This window comes from Caretta caretta, chromosome 3, assembly GCF_965140235.1.
Source record: "Caretta caretta isolate rCarCar2 chromosome 3, rCarCar1.hap1, whole genome shotgun sequence".
Taxonomy (NCBI): Eukaryota; Metazoa; Chordata; order Testudines; family Cheloniidae; genus Caretta; species Caretta caretta.
In genome coordinates, this window is record NC_134208.1 from 165,647,564 (window position 1) to 165,665,000 (window position 17,437).

Below are 17,437 nucleotides of genomic sequence, written 5' to 3' on the forward strand. Positions count from 1 at the left end.
GTATTTAACAAATGAGGATCTAAAGTATAGAGAGACTAAAACCTTGGTCCTGAAAACCCTTACACACATGTACTTAACTTTCAGCACCTGAGTAGTTCTATGGACAGTATCCACATGGTTATGTTTAAGCACATGACTAAAGGTTTGCTGGATTGGAGACTTTGTGACTTACCCAGGGTTGATACAGGCAGTCTGTAGCAGAGGCAGGGACTGAACCCATATCCCCTCAGACACAAGAATGTCTTTCTCTGTCACCATCTTCAACCTCCCTTCTCCCCCCCCCCCGTGAATATTCAAGCAAACTTTTTGTTTTTTTTGGGGGGGGGGGTGTTTGTTTTTTTCCCCCTGAATGTTTGAGGAGGGCATTTGTGTTCAAATGAGCATGTTCACATGTGAACAATTATATTTGTGAATGAAGTGCTCATCTGGCCACCCTGTGTACACACAGTTACTTGATGTGAATGTGACAAGACAGAATTGATTGTAAAATGTACTAGACAGCTAATAAAATTGGTTTATATATTTGTGTCTCCAGCACATAAGGAAGTACTCAGCTACTGTAAAATTTGCCATCCAAATGCCTAGCCAAATATATTAAATGTGGAAAAAGAGGACCAGAAAATGTTTGAAGTGTCCTATGATTTCCTAGCCTGCTTATCTCTCACTATATCTTTCTCCTTACAGGGCTCTCAGTCTTCTCCCTGAGAGATTCAACATCCCAAATAATATATTTTTAAAAAGAATGATCTGTTTGCAGAAAGTTTGCAAACAGAAAAAGGGGTCAAAGTCAGTGGAAATGTTTTTTTGTTACAGATAAGTTTTACTAGCTGTGCTGAAGCTAAAAGAATCTAAAGAAGTTAGACTAGTTTGAACTTGTAGTCCAGATCTTTCTCTAGTTGCACAGTGCATACTTAGCAGTCACTTCTCACATTAGTTATTGGATCCTTCATGAACAATAGCCAGCTAACCTTTAGGTAACTGGCCTCTTATTCTGTAGATGATAAACAAGTGAGATTAATTGACAAACATCTCTCTTTTTGTTTAGTAACAGTGGGACTGATTCTGCTACACTTATTCACACAAAGTAGCACTTCACTCCTGTGAGTAGTAGGGAAATCATCTATATGGGACTATTAATGGAGTAGGATGCTAGTTGATATGAGTAACAATATCAGAATCCAGTCCAAAACTGTGACTGGTTTTTAAGGGCCAGATTCTGCTACCCCACCATGTTGAGTAGTACCTTGTTCTGCAAGTAGCCTCATTGGAAATTATTACTCAGTGTTGTTAAGGGTGGTAGAATCTGATCTTTAGCAACATGTCTGCTTTGTGGCATGTTTTGGTTATTAATACAAACAATGGACCATATCGTTCCTTTTTAGTCAAAATGTAAAATATTTGTTTTCCTTATCCTTTTCATTTATAAACCACAGCACATTGCAGCAGTCAAATAAATGAAAACAGTAAACAGTTTGCTTTCAGGTGAAGTTGTAGAGTACATGCCCACACAAGTGAATAGGAAAGGAGAAGAGAGAGAACTTCTTGCTCTTGTAAATTATTAGTGTGTTTATGAATGTCCAAAGGGAGCACCTTTGCAAAGAGAAATTCAACCGTTACGGGGAAGAAGAATTCTGAGGTGCAGTTTTCAGTTGAGTTACAGTAAGTGCTTGTTTTATGCACTTCACGAAGCTACCATAACTCTATTTTCAAACAATCTAAAAGGACAGCAATGCCATAGATGACCATCGTTGTGAAATTGACTTTGCCTGAGCCATGTTATGACCTTAGTTATCTATGCACAGCAATTAACCAGAAAAAACTATCGCTAATACAGGAATTCAGGTGTAAATATGATAAGTAGGACCCACTGAGCTTTACATATTTTCCTTTCATAAATCTATATTTGTATTATATATAAAAGAATTCAGTAAGGACCAAATCCTACTGTGTTGCATGGATAAATTACTAAAAACATAACAGCCGTACTGGGTCAGACCAAAGGTCCGTCTAGCTCAGTATCCTGTCTTCCAACAGTGGCCAATTCAGGGTGCTTTAGAGGGAATGAACAGAACAAGTAAGCATCAAGTGAGCCATCCCCTGTTGCCCATTCCCAGCTTCTGGCAAACAGAGGGTAGGGACACCATCCCTACTGGGAGTAGAAGATGAAGGAAATCTTTCTTTCCCACTCAGCAGGTGGGAAAAGAATGATAAAGGAGTAAATTGCATGTCATGGTGTCAGGCACATCATGGCTGGATGGAGTGTGATCGAGTGACCATGAGTCCTGCAGTCACCTTCAGTATACCCTAGCTTTTCAAAGAAGCAGTAAGTGTGCAACATGCTGTGTGGTGTGGCTGCCCATCCCAGGCCCGCCTGACCTGTGCTCTTCTCAAAACTGTTCTTCTTGGCCACAACTTTAAGCATGGATCCTACACAGAAGAGTAGTATTTTACTCCAGCTGTTAGGTGCAATATTACTGTAAAGTTTTTACAGATGCCTCAAATACATTGCTTTAAAAAGGTTCATATAAAAAAATTAGTACTGAACTAATCACAGTGCCAATCTAATGTCCTACTTTATCGTACCTCTTAAGACACATACGAAGGACGGCCCACTGAAGCTAATGTTCCCATTAAAACCATCAAGTGGTAATGATTTGTTTGTTACTACCATAGGCTAGATTTGAACCAACAACCTAGAGTTAAAGGCTCTGTAGGCTGCTTTCAATTCCCTGATATATCCACTGCTCCAACAGAAAATGTTCAGGCTGTTCAGACTCTTGATCTTCAAAGGACTCCAAATAAATCCAAATAAGATATTGTACCCCAAAAAGGTATAACAAATGAGAATTTCAGCTCTGAGGTTCCCTTCTTAAGACCGTTCATAAAACACCTGCAGATAACACACACAGAGTAGATGGGCAGAATCCTGTCCCTTCTTCTGCTACATGCACTCTCCGAGGTAGTGAAAAGGTGTGGTCATGTTGTTTGCAAGAGCTTGGCTATGTCTACACTACCACAGTAAGTCAACTTAAGTTACACAACTCTGTTATGTGAATAACATAGCTGGAGTCGATGTAGCTTAGATCAACTTACTCTACGTGGTGTCTACGCTGTGCTGGGTCGACGGGAGACACTCTCCCGTCGACTTGCCTTACTCTTCTTGTTACTGGTGGAGTACCGGGGTCGACCGGAGAATGCTCTGCCGTCGATTTAGTGGGTCTTCACTATACCCGCTAAATCGACCGCCCCGTGCATCGATCGCCATAGCGTTGATCTGGCAGTAGTGTAGACATAGCCTTTGTGTGGGGAGTGGAAAGGATTCAGTCACTTTTATTCACCTGTGGTTTTAGAAGGACTTTGTGACACCCATATGAATATTGTACATGGGGGAAGTTTTTAAAGTCGCTTTACTATGTAATAGTATTGCCTGGGTACCCTTTTAAACATCATGACAAATAATTGGTTTTACTGAGCAGTTATAAATTGTGTCTCTGACAGGTATTTATAATCAATAATCAGTCAACTAATTGTCTGTTGGCATTCTTTTGTATCTTCTGTAGTTTAGCAGAAGTTCAAGTTGGGTAGTGCGGATAAACTTCTATATAACTTGACTGAAGTAGTGTGCCTGTGCTCTCGTCTTAAAACAACATAAGGCACAGGACACACATCTTAAATGCTGCTCCTATAGCCTTGACTTCAGGATGGGGTAATTAATGCTTTTGGAAAGGGGAAATCTGTTACACTTCTGTTCACTTCAGAAGCTGATGCCTTGAATACAGTTAAGATTGTATGAAAAAATCAGCTCTAATTTTGTTCTTTCTTAAACTGATGTAAACCAGGAGTAACTCCATTGAAGTCAGGCTCCATAAGAGTGCTGTCTTAAAACGGTCCTTCAGTTTTTCACTGTGGCTGCCAGGCCATTGAACAAAGCTTTGTTGAAGTCCCATTGCTGCTGCTGTTTTGCCATTGCCTAATAAAGTTGTACTATACAACTTGGGTTACTGGAATAGCTATTGTTGCATGCAGATGAATGCAGTTTGATCTTAAATTAACAGCTACGAATTACGCACAAAATTGAGATAAAAACAGATTTAAGGATTAAAATAAAATTTCAAAAATCAAATTTTTCTGAGTAGGTCAGTGTCCCAGTGGCAGAACTGCTACTAAAGACCTCCACAAAATGCCAACAAAAGAACAGGCAGATGATTAAGTCAGAAGGAAAGGTACACCTCAGTGAAGACTTCCAAACCCGAGCAAGAAAAGAGGAAGTATTATCTGCTGTGAGTGGGCCAGCAAACCCATCCTTTTTCAAACAATATTTCGGGATAGCAGAGATCAGCTCTGAGATCTACAAAGTGTAGGATGGATCATGTGCAATAGTGACATTGCAGATAGGATAAGATGCTTGGGTACATAACTGAAAAGAAAAACCCAAGAATATTGGATGTGTATATTACACATTGAATAAGTGAGATGTTCTGACTGAAGGAGTTAAAAGAGAAACCAGAATGACTCTAGTGCACCTGTGAAAATGAGACACAGAAAAAGCAATCTTCTGTTTTGGCAATAGATAAAGGTTTATAACTACCATGCCCTTCTAGTGATGACATATGGCCCAGCAACATGGTCTCTCACTGAGTAAATGAGACAAAAACATGTGCCTATACCGAGAATTATGGAGAAAGCAATGATAGGAATTATGCGGACAGAACAAACACCAAGGTAACAGGCATGCTTGAGGAAAACCAAGAGAAACAAATGTCAAGGTGCAGAACATATTGCCAGAAAAAGTGACTAGAATAATATGGTCTTAGAATGGACACCTATGAGAAAATGAATCAGAGGTGGCTAAACAACAATGCAGTGAAATAAAGAAACGAAGTGTGTGAATTAGACCTGGAAAAGGGCAAGAGTGAACATGACTTAAGGAGACATTCATCCAAAGACAGAGTGACAGAACTATGTTATCATTGCAATAGCGCCTCAATCTTATGGCAACAAACTGTGAAGAGCCAATTCCTTCCCCAGTAGTTAAATGTCTGCTGTCATAGTTTGCATGCGCACATGTGTAAGGAAAACATTTAGATAAGAAGCAAATGCAGCACCTGTGCTATTTTAAAATATTTTGCATGTGCAGATGTGGCATACTATTAGAATTACATTTGCATAGTTATAAACTCTTGTGTTTGCCTTCTGCAGATACTATGGATATACCAGCGTGAGGACCAGTTCTGATCTCAGTTACAACCACTGTAAATCTAGAATGACTTCACTGGAATTACTCTGAATTTACACCCATTTAATAGATATTAGAATGTAGCCCTTCAGCATGTTCTTGCTCTCATTAACTTATGTGGCATTGTACTGAAGTGTAGAATAATGCAGATCCATTTAATGAATATACCACTTTATCATTCAAATAATAATGATTACTTTTGGTGATTGCAGTTTAAAAGTTTCTTGTGTTTTTGAGAGAGATTGCCCTATGGACTTTGGAAAACACTTGTGATTGGTAAATCTCTCTCAAAGCAGTAGAGTCTTTCAGAATAGAGGAAACACGTACAGTGCAGCCACTGTATAAAGGCTTTTCATCCTCAGTCATCTTTGAAAAATCATTAGCTCCTTTTTTGTCGAGGAAACTGAGGCACAGATGTTCAGTGACTTTTCAAAAGCCACTCAGCAAGTCCGTGACAGATCAGTGAGTAGAATGCATCTCTTGGCTCATCTTCCTGTATCTTATTGCCTAGATTACATTTTCTCTCAAAACTGGTGGTATTGCCAGTTTAAACCATTTATTATGCATAATTCTTTCTCCATTTGCTCTCACAATACAATAGTTAAAGTAGACAGGTAAGTAAAGACTTTTTCCCATCCTTTATACTCTCTTTTTGTAGATGAAGCATGATTTTTTTTTTACCAGGTCTAGTTAGGATTTACTGGACAAGATGTTGATTCAGTAGGTTGCAAATGGAGTGGTTGCCCCCTGAGGGTGATATTAAAGCTTGAGGGGAGCTTTTTGAGCAACATTGCATCTTAAAGACAATATATCAAGCTGATAGATACATGGCTCTTCCGTTGAGAAACCTGCAGCTAAATTATTTCTGGTTACCAGTTATTGCTTGGGTACTTTGGGGAATAAGAGTAGGATAAAAGGGGTTAAACTGAGGGAAATATTACATTAACATCTCAGTTATGGGAAGTAGCTGAAATAACCAGAATATGTTCTATATTTAATTTAGAATGATCAGGTTGTTTGTGAAACACTTCGAAGTTTTAATGATCAAAATGTGACTAGTTTTCTAGAGCACCTTTCTAGTTATTACTCGACAGAGACTCAAAAGTGAGTAGTCTTCCTGTAGTCTTCTTTTTCACAATGCATATTAATGACATTCTCTGCAAGATCCAGGAAATCCTTTATACAAAAGGTATATATTTTGTGCATTCTAAGATTTGAAAACCTCAAAGGACCAAATTAAGTCAATGGACCTATACAGGGGATGAGTTTCGCCCACATTTTCTACTGTTCTTTTCATTGTACCAGTACAATGACATATATTTGGACCTCTAATTTTTGATTATCTAGGCAACTAAATTCATATCTGTATTGTAAATAGCTGACTATCAAACAGCTACATATTTGTCACTTGAACATTCCTGTACCACCATAATAATTAATAAAAATACATAGAGTTTATTTGATCCTTTTCATTTGTGAATCTCAAAGGGCTTTACAAAAGAGGTAAGTCATTTTCTCCATTTTACAGATGAGATATCTAAGGCATATAGAGGGCTTCGAAGGACTTGCCTAAAGTCACACACAGCAGGCTACCGGCAGAGCTGGGAATAAGCACAGTTCAGTGACCCAGCCAGCGGACCACACCCTTAGCAGGCAATATGTTATATTTTCATAATACTTTTCTCAAATATAGTGGTGTGAACCCCAGCTTGTTGGCCAAATTACCAGTGAGTTAATTAGATTCCCTTACCTGAATTCCCCCGGCATTTTCAGCTAGTGGTGGTATACTTCTGGTCTTGATCTATGTAGAGTTTGTGTGTGTACTTAAACAGTTGGTACATTTAAACTTCAGATGCAATTTAATTTTGAATGAGATGGTGCCCTACCTCATAGAGAGATTGTGTGGCTTAATTAGTGAATGTTTGTAAAAGCATTTTGAGGTCCTTTGATGAAAGGCACTACAGTAATGCAAAGTATTTTTATTTTAATTGCTATTTATTTTTGTTCTCATTTTGTACTGGCAGAGCTTACTTACAATTGACCATACAAGGCACTTTACAAATGGATGCTAAAATAATGAATGATTATGTATGTGTACTGTATTTTGCACACACAGATTTTAGAACATATTGCATGCCAAATTCTGATTTTAGTTTATCAGTGTTAATCTAGAACAATTTCATTGACATAAGTGGAGTCTCTCGATTTACACGAATGTATGGTAACTGAGAGAAGAACTTAATCTTTAAACTCTAGCAGAAAGGATTCAGGCACCATGTGGTCACAATGTCTGTTTTTTGCCACTTGGGAGACAGCTATTCTTCACATGGTACATGAAGATCATAAAACTAAATTACAACGTGCTGCTTACCCAAGTGCCCAGTTTAGTAGTTCTGCCAATCATTTGCAGTTCCTTAATGTAGGTGCCAGTTGAACATGCTGAACCATAGATTGGTTTACAGTAATCTTCCAGTCAGCCTGGTACCAGAAAAAGAGAACAGCGATGAAAAATTTCTATTTGGATGACCACAGAAAGATGCAGATGATAACTACTGAACCATCAAAGACACCAGCATTTTACAAAAGTTTAAATGAAAAAAAAAATCAAATAATCCAACCTTTCTATTTAACGTTCTGAAAATATGCTGTTTTGGCATCCAATACACAAATGTCATATGTGTTATACATGAAAGGTTTATCAAGCAGGTTAGTCCTTCATGGTGAGAAAAACATAATGTCACAATCTCAGCTGATGTAAATCACTTCAGTGGGATTACACCGATTGATACCAGTTGAAGAGCTGCCTCGGAACCTGGAATAGGGCTGGATCGATGATTCCTGGGCCCACTCAATAAAAGTTAGAATTAATCAAATGGAAGTAGTACTGTTCCAAATCCTGAGACTTCAGTGGATCTACATTCATTTATACCAGCTGAGTATCTGATTTACCAAAATGTGTGTCAAGTTTTTAATGAGAGAAGGGGAGGGGTATTTGAATAAAGTTCCTGACTTTGCTGTCCTGCTACTCACATTGAATAATACTTCCTCAATGAGATGTTCCTTTGATTTCAATGTGAGTAAAGTTGGCAGAATCAGGCTCAGGGTGGGGACTGATATACTAACAGGTGGGAGAGAATGTTACATCTGAATTCCTTTTGCGTTTTGGGCGTTTCTCTCAACCCAGTGATATTAGTGTAAGCGTATTGGAAAGAAGAACATAAAGAAGTACAATACTTCGGTAACAAAAATGTTAAATTAAATGGACCATGTTAACATCGCTGTTGATCCTGAGGAACAGTTTTTCCAGGATATGGAGCATTTTGATTCCATCCAGCATATGTTCTCCACGGTTTTCTCTGCTCTAATTCATCCATGTTTTTTGACAGCTCCAGATGGCATGCTGCCTCCAAGGCTTTCATCTGCCACACCAACCAGTCTTCAGGTTGTCTGGTCTACACCAGTTCGCAATAACGCTCCAGGCTTACCCAGTTACCGACTCCAGATGAGGCCTAGGCATTCCACTGATGATATTCTAGAGTATGCAAACAATAAAATGCTACTGTAAATTGTCAGTGAAGAGAAGTAAAATTATTTTAGATGTGGCTCACCCCTAGGGTGGCTGTGGTCTTCTTTTCTACCTCCCCCCCCTCCCCTTGTATTTTGGAGCTTTATAACTCATTCTTCATTTCTTTCCAGGTTATTTTCCAGTCCCTCTGCTTCCTTAAGCTACATAGTCAAAGATCTTCAGCCATATACAATGTACGAGATGAGAATGATAGTCTCCAATGGTTATGGTAATACATATAGTGACTGGACTCAAATGATTACAGCAGAGGACAGTAAGTAGCTTGCAAAAATACACAGTGCATTCCCACTTATTTTAAACATCTGTTAGCAGATAATACAAATACATATCCTTCTGCTGGCTAACCTAGCATCGCATATGATTTCTCTTTCTTTTATCTCATTTTATTAGCTTAATAGTAATAGCATATTTTCTCCCTGAGAGCTAAGCTACAGTAATAAAAATACCTAAAAAATCTTGTATGAGTTGTGTGAACTGTTTATTAAAGGAATGTAAAGGAATATTTTTCAGAGAAATACCTCATTTCATTGTATAATATCTCTCTCTAGTCACATATGGCCATATGCAGATAGAGAAAAATATTTGTTAATGTGTATAATTTGTTAGAGTGAGGGGTTTTTTTGCATTCTGTGAGCTAGATTCTGATTTTATTTACATCAGTAAATGTATTGAAGTCAGTAGTAAATGAAGATATAGCCTTGTCGTCTTGTTCAGAATATAAAGAAGGATGTCATTTATTTTATGGTCATTGGGCTGATGCCATCTAAGTAGTGTGACAGCTTTCTGTAGGACTTTTGGATACTGATTCAAACAAGTGATCAGTAAGAAGAAGGCACATTTTATTATTGCCAACCCCTTGACCCATCCACCATATCTGGCATTAATTGGTCCACATTTTGCAAACTCACTCTACTTGCATTTGTTCGACAATCCCTTGCTTTGATACATTAAAGCTAGGGGGGTGAATGTAGCCATTTTAACTGACATATGTTGCACAGGTACTAGGTGCAATATGAAAACAACACATGAGAAGGTGTGCAGTTACCAAACACACAAATGCACATACACCTCAGATACAACATAGTTGGAGTCCAATGGCTGTGTAATGAATGTATCCAGTATAGCCATAACCACACTTCTTGAAGGTGCTGTTGCTTTTGAAAAATGTTTTCTTGCATTTTTCAAATCATTAGCTAATGACCCCAGTATACCAGATATCAGAACAATCAAAATCTTTGCCTAAGAGATGCCTCCTGTCATATAACTCATTTAATAAGCAAGATAAATTCTGAGAGAAAAATATTTTTCTCTAATTGAAAAAATAAAATCCCAACTAATTGGTCCTGCTTTTCCTTTTACTCCAGATTTACACTGGTGTGAAAAACAAAATCAGGCACCTTGGACCTAAAGTATCAGAATTAATTGAGGTATAAACTAGCCACCATTTGTGGCTCCTCATTGTCCCCACCCCTTTCTCTAAGATCAAAGCAGACTGTATTCAGAAAATGTCTCAAACAGAAATATATCTTAATATATCATCAGTTGAAGACATGTTTTTTACAGCTGGGCAAATCATTCACAAGAGGTAACTTTTCAGACAAATGTAGGCCCCAATCTTGGAAACACACAAGTGCTTAAATGTAAGCATTTGAGTCGCCCCATTGATTTAAATGGGACTACTCACATGAATGAAAAAAGTTCAGTATATGAGTCAATCTTTGCAGAACCAGAGACTTAGCCTCTTTTCTACCTGTGAAGATTTTTGATCAGATCATAATTTCCTTTAATGCACTTGTTGTGTAAAATTACTTCATACATTTTATGTTTTTTTTAAAAACTGTGGATTGACTGAACAGTTATCTGTGTGTATTTGTTGTTCAGACTATAATAGTTCTCTGAGAATGGTCAGGTAAATCACACAATATTGTTTTTTTCCTGTGTGGGATGAGTACACATTGAGCTCAGTCATTGATGTATAAGTTTAGAATAGGGTTTCTGCAAATATGTGTTGTGCAACTTCTAAATATGCTTTTTGGGTGAAATTCACTCTTGTTCAGAGACCTTTCTCAAGACCTATGCTCCACTTTATTCCCACTTAAGACCATAAATGGGATTTTACTGGTGCATAGGACTTGTGCCTTCTGTACAGGAGTGAATTTTACCTTCTGCGAACATTTTAATGAAAAATTTGATTGCATTAATGTCCGTAGGTAGTAGACACAAAAGGGGCATGATGTGGCTGAGGTGAATTCATGTAAACATTTGAGGAAAAATTAATGGAAAGCTTTCCATTAATATTTGCCCAGCTCTAATGTTTTGAGAATTGCTATTCATTTGCTTCTTAAACTGTTGCTGCCACATCTGGTTTTTCATCTTGAAAAACACGATTTTTGTAACGCAGTTATAAAATCTATCCCCTCCGTGACTGTGCATTCATTGCCCTGCCCTGCTCCATTTGCATTAATAAAGAATACATGCTGATGTATCTCCAGTATCCAACAATTTCTGTGTTTGTAATTTACCAACACAGCTTACACCTCTATAATGTTGACAGAGGATTGTATATTTTTGGTATCATTGTGGAGGGCTGCCATCTCTGAAAGGATGTTCAATTCAGTTGACAAAGATTGAATGATTGGCAATGGGCATAAGTAGTATTTCTGTCAAGGCTTTAACGTGTTGCTTGTAAAGCCACCTATACTGACAGCTTATTGCCAGAGCTACACTTAATACCTGGTCTTTCTAACCAATATCCTCTGACTTTTTAAAGTGCAATTTTGACAGTTGAAATTTCCTGTATCTCTTAACCTGGTAGAATACAGAAATGTTCCCATGTCCATATTTGAGTTTTACCCCACAAATATATGCCTCTGTAGCACAAAGATATCCATAGAAAGATCACATATATAGGTATATTGGCCTGATCAACTAGTGTAAATAGTTGTAACTCTGTCAATACAGTTACACTAATTCACACCAGCTGAGGGTTTGACCATATTTATTTTACTTATAATAGCTGTTTTCACATAACTAGCAAGAAACCAGAAAAGATGAGAGGAAATTCAGTAAACATCACCATAAAAAATCTGTTGTCTGGGAAAAAATATTATAATATAAAGGTAGATGCTGAAGAGAATGTTAATAGATATTTTAAATATTTTTTTCATTTACATTAGTCTGACACCGGTAACTGATTCCATGCATTTTTAAAAGTCTAACCTACCAGTGCCAAATAACAATAATGTACATTTCCTATGAATATTTTAAAACCTGTTAAACATGTGTTAATAAAAGATGTTTGTTCCAGTGATCTTCGTGAGCATAATGTCAGACCATTTGCTGCCAGACAAATACAAACAGTTCAGGAAGTTTCTTGGCTAAATTCTGCTTTCAGTTATTTGGGTGTAAATCTGGATTAACTCTATTGAAAACAATAGAATTACTCTGGATTTATGCTGAGTAACTGAGATCAGAATTTCATGCACTGCATTTAAGAATAAAATGGAATCTCTCCTCCTCGAGGTTATGGAATTAAGATATTCATCTTATTTAATGCTTCTCTTTCATAGTGAACATTCTGGATGGGCTGAGAGGGGGAGCTGCCAAGGAGTTAGTTACAGCTCTTGAAGCCAGTTTTATGCCATCCCCAACCCCATCATATATTTAGTGTAGCTTTAACACTGCTCTAAAGTACACCAAAGGGTTGAAATTTAACAGAGGGATAGTCCTGAGGTCAGAGAGATGCTTTTTGCTGGCTCTAAGAAATGTTCAGCCAGATTTGACCCAGTTATAAACAATGGAAAATTGCTATTTCCACATGTGCTTTAGGAAAAACTTCTTGATCTTAGTGCATCTGGAACATGCAGAAAATTGTATGTGCTCCCATGGTCTGCATGTGCCAATACACCTCTGTCATCACAAATTTCAACACTTTGCAGTCAGAAACAAACAATATCAACTCCAGGCAATGTCCTTCAGCCTTTCATTCTCTCCATGGGTGTTTACCATTGTAACAGCCATTTTTGTAACCATGTTGAGGAAAAGGGCCATCCAATACCTGTTGGCAAAGAAGCAGTGTGACAGGGTCAGGCCAGATGGCTACAGGAGAGTGATAGAAGGCAGATATATTAGCGCCAGGTTAAGTAGGTCCCTTTTCCCTGGGTAAGGTAACAGGGAAGGTTCCAGAACAATCAGGAACTTTATGGAAACAATTAGGGCAGACAGGCTGATTAGAACACCTGCAGCCAATCAAGAAGCTGCCAGAATCAATTAAGACAGGTAGGCTAATCAGGGCACCTGGGTTTAAAAAGGAGCTCACTTCAGTTTGTGGTAAGAAAAGGAGTACTTGTGGCACCTTAGAGACTAACCAATTTATTTGAGCATGAGCTTTCGTGAACTACAGCTCACTTCATCGGATGCATACCGTGGAAACTGCAGCAGACTTTATATACACACAGAGAATATGAAACAATACCTCCTCCCACCCCTCTGTCCTGCTGGTAATAGCTTGTCTAAAGTGATCATCAGGTTGGGCCATTTCCAGCACAAATCCAGGTTTTCTCACCCTCCACCCCCCCACACAAATTCACTCTCCTGCTGGTGATAGCCCATCCAAAGTGACAACTCTTTACACAATGTGCATGATAATCAAGTTGGGCCATTTCCTGCACAAATCCAGGTTCTCTTACCCCCTCACCCCCCTCCCAAAAACCACACACACAAACTCACTATCCAGCATAGTGAGTTTGTGTGTGTGGTTTTTGGGAGGGGGGTGAGGGGGTGAGAGAACCTGGATTTGTGCAGGAAATGGCCCAACTTGATTATCATGCACATTGTGTAAAGAGTTGTCACTTTGGATGGGCTATCACCAGCAGGAGAGTGAATTTGTGGGGGGGGGTGAAGGGTGAGAAAACCTGGATTTGTGCTGGAAATGGCCCAACCTGATGATCACTTTAGACAAGCTATTACCAGCAGGACAGTGGGGTGGGAGGAGGTATTGTTTCATATTCTCTGTGTGTATATAAAGTCTGCTGCAGTTTCCACGGTATGCATCCGATGAAGTGAGCTGTAGCTCACGAAAGCTCATGCTCAAATAAATTGGTTAGTCTCTAAGGTGCCACAAGTACTCCTTTTCTTTTTGCGAATACAGACTAACACGGCTGTTACTCTGAAACCTGTCAGTTTGTGGTGTGCATGCGAGGAGCTGGGAGCAAGAGGTGCAAGAAGCTGAGAGTGAGAAGGCATACTACTTGAAGACTGAGAAGTACAAGCATTATCAGACATCAGGAGGAAGTCCTGTGGTGAGAACAAAGAAGGTGTTGGGAGGAGGCCATGGGGAAGTAGCCCAGGGAGTTGTAGCTGTCACGCAGCTGTTACAGGAGCCACTGTAGACAGCTGCAATCCACAGGGCCCTGGACTGGAACCCAGAGCAGAGGGTAGGCCTGGGTTCCCCCCATCCCTCCATTCCCCCAACTCCCTACTTGATGCCGGAGGAGTTGACCTGGACTGTGGGTTCCACCAGAGGGGAAGGTCTCTGGCCTGTTCCCCAATCCACTAGGTGGATCAGCAGAGACTGCGGGGATTGTTGTTCTTCCTTTTCCCCATGCTGGCCAGTGATGAGGCTAACTGAGTGAACGGCAGATTTGAGCCACGAAAGTGGCCAAACTGAGGGCTGCCATGAACCTCTGAGGCGAGCAAATCCACCAATAAGTGCAGGACCCACCAAGGCAGAGGAGGAACTTTGTCACAGCAGTTATAAGGACAGCTCGTCACTTCACATTTGCCAGACTGGAATGTCCTAGGTTCTTACAGTAGTTTATCTGCAGGATTTCTCCCTAACTCCCTCAGTGCTGTCACATCAGGGAGAATTCTTCAAAACCATCTTGGGCCTTAGTGATATTTTCTGAGAAAAACACAAACAAAATTCATGTTCTCATCAATCATTTTTCCTGCACTCAACAGATTTCTGCACAGTAGTGCCTCTGGCTTGTAGGCCTATTGGGATCAGATGGAAATGATCCTAAAGCTCTACCTCTGGCCCTTTCACAATTTTTTTATTGGTCACTAGATAAACTCAGAAAATGAACCACCTATTGCACCTATTCCCAGAATTGCTGCAATACCTGTGTTGGTGGAGCGCCTCTAACCCATCAACTATTCAAGGACAAATAACTGGCAGATTTGCCAGGAACCCAAGTGACCACAAATGCCAACCTGTCAGGGTGGGGAACACAGATAGGTCTAAATATGGTTCAGGACAAATGGTCTCCCCAGGAGTTGCAGCTGAGCATCAACTGCTTGAAGCTGTGAGCAGTGGCAAGTGAAGAAATCAGCCTCTTCTTCCACAGTTTATAACCATCCACATGGAGAGTGACTCCAGAACCATGAGGACTTAACTATCAAGGTGAAATGAAAAGCAAAAAACCTAAACAGCAAGATCCTGTTACACTTGGAACATCTGGATCTGTCCCCCCAAACCATGTACATCTACCTTGAGACCAGCAGTCACAATGACAAGCTCAGCTGTTGCTGGTTAGGTTCCATTTCTTGGCATCTAGCCCACAAGTGTTTCAGATTGCTTGGAGGTGGTTCCTTCCATGGGTAGATTTGTCCAACACAAAGCGAACAAAATCTGTTCTTCAAGTTGGCATCCATGCCTGGTGAGTGGATGCCTTGCTGTTCCTCTGGTCAGATGCCTATGGTTATGTCTTTCCTCCCTTCCCTCAAACATCCCAGATGACTAGAAAGATTGACAACCAAGCTTCAGGAACACTTCTAAGTTCCATTTTGGACAGGTGACCATAGCTCCCAAGGCATATGTTAGTTGTGGATTTTACCATTATCTCAGAACCTCATTCACTGAAGAGTCTCCCAAAGGCTGTCCACATCTGAAACTCTCTGCATAGAACCCTAAGTGGCCACATCTTGATGGTTTCTCACAGGATTTGATCAATTTCCTCTTCAAATACAGGAAACACTTCCAACTGGATTTACCATAGCAGTTTAATGACCTGATGTTCATGGCCATATTGAAAAATACAGCCCTCCTCAACTGGTAACAAAAGATATTTTAACATTTCATCTACTCAACTTTTCATAAAGATCCAAGATCTAGTTTTCTCACAGTAGCACTGTGCTGCTTCATGCACACCTCTCCCTCTTTCTGAAGGCTGTATCTCTTCAGAGTTCTTTGATCCCATGCACAGTGGAACAATCTAGTGTTGAGTTGACATTCATGCGCTCTTTGAGTCCATGGGACAGTTCTTTATACTGTCTTTAAAGTACACCTTTCTTTTGGGCATCACTTAAGCAAAAATGTTTCTGTCAGGCAACCTAACCTTCCTTTTTTTTTCCAGATCAAATGATTCAGAGGCCATCCCCGATTTCATAACTAAGTCCTATGCTCATTCACAAGAGGTAAAGGCAAAACATACATGTTATACAATAGTTGTTCAGCGTGAGACCACTACAGTGCCTTTGCTTGTGCCATGACTTTATGGGGCTAAGTATGGATGATAGATCTTACCAATAGACAGTTTGTCCTTAATAGGAAAAATCATTTTATTTCAATGTATTTTATATAGTGCCTATCAATATAGTGCTATTATCTCATACAATTATTTGAAATGTCTGTGCTCACATGACCCTTGGTTGAGATTAACAAAAAAAACTATTTGTTTTCCTTTGAGTAATCTGCTATAGTGTTGTTCTGGAAAAAGTCCTAATGTAAAGATATCTCTCTTCTATCACCACAGGCAAAAGTATTACCATTCCATAACTGTGGCTCTTCCTCCGCATAAAGGAGCATGCAACTTCATATTATATTATAGCTAAGGGGTGAGGTAATGTCATGAGTGAGGAAGGCTGAGGCTAAGTGATAACAGAATCATGCTCCCCTTGTGGGTAGAACTTGGATTGCCACTGGATGGAGCCAATAGTTTCTGCAGTTTATAATTGACACCACATTTTGTTGATGTCTATAATTTCACCACCAAGAGGTCTTGGGGGGAAAAATAGATGGCTTACGATGAACGAGGGTCTATTCTGCTTAGGTAGAGAGCTTCCAGTCAAAGGATGCAACTCTCATTAGCTTTAATGAGCAGTACCCTAGGTACATCTCCCGGAACATTAATGAATGTATCGACCCATATACACACATGGGTGGGGCGAATAGGCCCCCTAAAATCTGTACAGGTAAGTATATAAACACATGTGTTTCTAGGCTGGTGATTAAAAAAGATTAATGACAATTCTGTGCCTTCATTTTAAGTAGAGACTGAACTTTTGAAGTAGATGAGCAAAAAAGCCTTCCATAAAAGATAATTTCATTTGCCAAAATGAAACTACCATCCAATTTTAATGTTGTAATGAAATGGCTTGAAATATGAATCAGAGATCTTAAGGAAAAAGATGCTCCCTGTTCCCATTTTCAGTAGTTAGTTCTATAAACAATTACATCTGAGTAAAGAGCTTTATGATTTTATTTTTATCATTGGCAGGCTGAGCTGTGTAGCTGTCATACTTTGCAGTCTTCCCTCCAGTGACAACCACATTGACAACATGTTATACTCCACATTGATTTTACAGTTAAGGAGCTGATTGTGATATATAGGGAT

General features: G+C 39.3%; 1 protein-coding gene across 1 annotated transcript in view; it reads left to right on the forward strand.

Annotated features, from left to right (window-relative positions):
• USH2A (usherin) overlaps nt 1–17,437 on the forward strand; it is a 580,026-nt gene that overhangs the window by 375,890 nt on the left and 186,699 nt on the right. Inside the window, exons 38-39 of the mRNA XM_048843172.2 lie at nt 8,623–8,773; nt 8,933–9,075. Coding sequence (XP_048699129.2) covers nt 8,623–8,773; nt 8,933–9,075 — 294 coding nt within the window. The remainder of the gene's footprint in view (nt 1–8,622; nt 8,774–8,932; nt 9,076–17,437) is intronic.